The following is a 5,323-nucleotide window of genomic DNA, read 5'->3' as shown; positions in this document are numbered from 1 at the left end:
TGGAGAAATGGAATCAATACACCTATGGCCGTGAAATAGCTGTGTTCGATGACCACAAACATCTTGAAAGCATCTGCAAGAAACACCTGGATAGAGCTCCAAAGCTTCTGCAAGGGTTACTGCTACGAGCTCTTGCATATGACATACAAGTGAGATATCTCAAGGGCAAGGACAACGTCCTGGCTGATGCTCTTAGCCGTGCTTCTCTTCCCTATGAGAGTGGACAACATGATCTAGAAGTGGTGAATGCTGTTAACCACTTGGCACTACCTGATGACAAGATAGCAGAGATAAAAAGACTGCCAATGACCCTACTCTCTGCCAACTCAAAGACACCATTCTTGAAGGGTGGCCAGACCACAAGTCACAACTTCCTCAGTCACTCACCCCATACTTTGGTTTCAGAGATGAACTTTCTGTCAGTGATGATCTAATCTTCAAGGGTGAACGGCTTGTAGTCCCAAAACAAGTCAGGCACAAAATGAAAGAGGAGTTACATCGTGGTCACAATGGTGTTGAGTCAACTTTGAGGAGAGCTTGTGATCATCTCTACTGGCCGGGCATGAGTAAAGAAATCAAGGAATTTATTCAAACATGTGCCACATGCCAAGAAAACTCCAGCTCACAGCCTGCCCAGCCTCTGATGTCGCACCAGATTATAGACAGACCATGGGCTAAAATAGGACTGGATCTTTTCCATCATAGTAATGACACATATTTGATCATGATCTGTTACTACTCAAACTACTTTGAGATAGAAAAACTACAGAGGACAACTGCCCCTGCAGTCATCAAGAAACTGAAACACCAGTTTGGGAGATATGGAGTACCTGAAATCATCGTATCTGACAATGGTCCTCCTTTCTCCTCTAACAAATTTGCTGAATTTGCCAAAAAGCTTGGAGTTAAGCATAATATCATCTCTCCATACAACAGCAAAGCTAATGGCAAAGCAGAGTCTGCTGTCAAGACTGCAAAAAAACTACTTACAAGATGCAAGGATACTGGAGATGATGTTGATCTAGCCTTACTCAACATTCGCAACACCCCTACACAAGGTATCCAGAGTAGTCCAGTCCAAAGATTCATGGGCCGTCGGACTCGTACTCTCCTCCCCACTTCGACTCGGTTGCTTGCACCTGATCGCAACCCACAGGCTGATCTTGAGAGAATGAAAGAAAGCCAGAAACGTCAAGCAAAGTATTTCAACAGAGATACAAGAAAGTTGAAAGATCTCTCACCAGGAGCAGTCGTAAGAGTCAAGCCATTCAACAATAACAAGAAGTGGAAGAAAGCAGTTATCCTTAAGAAACTGGATGACCGTTCCTATGAAGTTCGCTGTGAGGGCCAGGTTCTCAGAAGGAACAGAGAACACCTCAGAGCCACATCTGAACCACAAGATTTACATGACACTGGTCCTGCTCTTTTCAACTGGAGACGTTCTGATGGTAATCCTCAACCTGATGTACCAACTACTGAGCGCCATACTTCCTATACCAGGACCCAGATATCCCAGAACGCGGATATTAACAGTCCGGAGAAGTCGCGTGATGCAAACTTGAATACCTCAGAAACGGAACCAACCAACCCAGCTTCCCTAAGACGATCTAGACGTCAGCGACGCAAACCGCTTAAGAGGAGGGATTTTGTTACGTTTTGAACATTTAAACCGAAGAAGGAAAGAAAGTGAATGCTGAAATAAATAAACTGAACACTAACATTTCTTAAACAAGTTTTTTTTTTTTTTTAACTCAAGCAAATTTTGAAGTCAGAACTGAAGCAACAACCAACTCATTCATCAACTCATCTATCTGGACTTTTTATTTTGTGAAATTAACCTGGACAATTTAACCTGGACTTTTAAAACATTTTGTTTGCAACTGGAAGAACTGTTTTTAACTCAATTATTCTTTTTTGCAAGTATAATTTTTGTGCAACTACAAAAAATGTGAAAGTCTCATAAACTGGTATTTTGGTTTTATATTTTGGAAATATTTACATACATTTAATTGTTTGGTTTATCATCGACATTTTTTCAATTATATACATTCTCTCTAGCACAAAGCTCAAAGAAGGGAGGATGTTACAATATCTGCATGTTTATGAGATTTGAGGAGCATGTAATGATCCTGCCAAAAGAGGGCGCTACAAACGTTTACTTATTAAATGCTACTCTCTCGACTATACAGAAGCTGTGCAATTCTGTTTGATTCTGACTGATAATATAACTTGAAACAGGTATGTTCATGGGCTCGGTGTAAAAATGGCAGAGGTAAAAATGGTAAAGGTAAAAATGGCAGAGGTAAAAATGGCAACGGTAAAAATGGCAGAGGTAAAAATGGCAGAGGTAAAAATGGCGTAGCGAAATTAAATGACAACTTTGGGCCATTAATTTGAACGAATTTCTCTTTAAATTGAATTTCTACAAAATTCAAAGGAATGATATGGAACGAAATTGGAGGCTGAATGAATGAAAATGAACCATGCGTGCAGAGGGTGGACATTAAATATTTCGAATTTAAACGTCCTTTCATTAATTTAAATGCAACTCTGATGAAATTGGACGGGAAAACCTATATTATACTTACTTCATTACAGGGAAATTCACTCTGACATAAATAGCAGAAAAATTTAAAATGATATTGGTGGGGGTTTTAGGAGTCCATCAAAGATTGAAAAAGCTATTAGAATTTTACATTTTAACGTTGACGCCATTTCCGAGCAGTTTTTCCCACATATGATGTAATAATAAATATAAATGAAATATCATTTTCTTAAGTATATCAACCTACAAATCATTTCACATCCGCTCCTGAAAGAATTTTTGGGCAATCATGAACCACTGATTAAAAATTGAAAAGTATGTATTTTGGTGCATAAAATACGGGGCAGCTGCTAGTATATGACGTCACAGATCAAAAACTCAAACTTCTAATCACTTTCTTAATTTTTGATGGACTTTCTACAAACCACCAATATATTTTTCTGCAAATTGTTATCCAAGTTATGCAAGTGGTTCAAAGAAATCCCGAAATGTCTAATTAAGTGTGTTAATAGTAGCGCACATTGGTGTTTACATATGTATGGGATGAGGTGCTGTTCTCATATACGAACTGGCCAAGATAAATCCTTTCATCAATCACTAATTGAAATCATTTTGGCATGAAAATGTTTGAGTTTAATCATATCAACGATAAAGTATAGACCTAAAATGATGACAAAAAATCCATATAATATCTAATTAGTTCATAATACTAATTTCGTCGAGAGGAGTCAATTCAAGTTCAATACCGTAATTAAGACAGATATTAACCGGAAAGGCTCTGTCTTTTCCTTGTTGATGTAGCATGTCATGATCTTTACCTCTGTCATTTATGCCTCTGCCATTTTTGCCTCCGCTATTATTACCTCTGCCATTTTTACCTCTGCCATTTTTACCTCTGCCATTATTACCTCTGCCATTTTTACCTCTGCCATTTTTACCTCTGCCATTTTTACCTCTGCCATTATTACCTCTGCCATTTTTACCTCTGCCATTTTTACCTCTGCCATTTTTACCTCTGCCATTTTTACCTCTGCCATTTTTACCTCTGCCATTATTACCTCTGCCATTTTTACCTCTGCCACTTTTACCTAGCACCTGTTCGTGTTCCAAATTATTAATTACAAACACAATAAAAGCCAAGAAGTCTATACTTCTCATTGTGATGTTTGCTTTGGGCTCTTACTCTCGGTGTGGTTACTGTTATATCTATATTCCTCCTTTGACTGCACAGTCGAGGCCATGGAATATACCTCGTCCCTAGGTGCCACTGGTGTACTAGTTTGCTCTTTGTCCATGCGCTCTCAATTGACTCTAAACGTCCCTGTCACGGCCCTATATTGGGGCGCCCGGAAAGAAAAGAGAGGTAAACTTGTGAACGGATACTCAGTACAACGAAAACCCTGATACTTTGAGTAAATTTTATAATAGCATTTTATAATTAATAAGTTCTCGTTCCAATATCAGTTTACAACAGAGTAGGTTATTAATTCCCATTTTCCTTAGAACACTGAGATTTGAGCCTAATCAATAGTTATTACGAAAGCTTGGAAAATCTAATCGAACTCTCGAGTGTTCAAAATACATTTGAGATTTTGAATAATATTTTAATTGAACAGGAAAATATTCACAGACTAAATGAAACACCCACACTTAATCACCCACATGCATTCACACGAAACCTAATTGTCAGTTCGCAGTAGGGTGGGGCCCCTGGCTTTATTTGAAACACGGTTCCAACTCTTGCCGGTGATGGCGCTGTCGATGTTTCTGCGACAAATCGACGAACTGTGTTGCGAGTGTCCCAAAATGACGACATTGAGCTGTCCTTGATGATCAGTAATGGCTGCATAAACGTACCCGATAGGGTAGCCGACTCCAGTCCTGACGATAGAACTCTATATTAAAACAATAATCCAGAGTGTCTTTCGAGAAAAGGATCTTTGAGATGTATAGCTATATTTACCCAAACAAACATTCGCATTTATCCTCATTCATACATGCCAATCATGCTTTTGGATTACATTTTCTCATTTTACCTAAAAGATCGAGGTAAACAAATCTTTATACATATAAATCATTTCAAAGAATTAAATTATTGCTTACCACCGCAGTGAGTTTTTAGGTACACCAAAAAGGACGACTTCTTTACTCGTTTCATAAATTGATTCAAAACTTGGTAAATAATTATTGAAGACTTAAAAATTAAGTGAGATTCATTTGGTGACTAAACAACTTGAAGATACAACTCCGGAAACATAAAAATGGCGACTGACAGGAATTAAACTCAGACGACTACATGTCTTCACTCAAAGAAAGCAACAAAAAAATGCCTGCTAGTAGCTTGTACACCAACCAATACACCTTACCCGACGTATCAACTTGGGCGTGGCACATACGTATATACATTCGTACAGAAATTATGCATGTACTCTCGATGAACTAATTTGCATAATTGCCATAGCGATGAGCGCTTAGATAGAGAATCAGCAGCAATTTGCCATGAAGCTATTTTGCTAAAAATTGGCCCGATCATCATCATTGGCCAGCATTTTGTTTAAATGTAAGTATTAAGGAATCTTTTCCTCGGTTTAATAGAGGGCAGCAACACACAAGCAAGCGTGTTGCTCTAAGGAAGGTCAACTCGATACGCGCATGCAGCTGAGGTACGCGCATATTTAATCATTTATGCCAACTAAATCATACGCCGATCCAATACAACAACAAATTAGTAGCGATCACGAAAACAATATGAAAGAATATGACTACAACGATATCAAA

General features: G+C 38.4%; 1 protein-coding gene across 1 annotated transcript; it reads left to right on the top strand.

Annotated features, from left to right (window-relative positions):
* Positions 1–481: 481 nt before the first annotated feature.
* On the top strand, positions 482–1,660 carry LOC135155470 (uncharacterized protein K02A2.6-like). The gene has a single exon (XM_064104495.1). The coding sequence runs from the start codon at positions 482–484 to the stop codon at positions 1,658–1,660; it is 1,179 nt and encodes a 392-aa protein (XP_063960565.1).
* Positions 1,661–5,323: the final 3,663 nt, after the last annotated feature.

Source organism: Lytechinus pictus, chromosome 1 (assembly GCF_037042905.1).
Source record: "Lytechinus pictus isolate F3 Inbred chromosome 1, Lp3.0, whole genome shotgun sequence".
Lineage (NCBI taxonomy): Eukaryota > Metazoa > Echinodermata > Echinoidea > Temnopleuroida > Toxopneustidae > Lytechinus > Lytechinus pictus.
Note: the sequence above shows the minus strand (reverse complement) of the source record. Positions and strands in the feature narration are given on the sequence as shown.

Coding starts and splice junctions, on each gene's coding strand:
- LOC135155470 (XM_064104495.1), top strand. CDS start 482: ATGAAAGAGGAGTTACATCGTGGTCACAATGGTGTTGAGTCAACTTTG.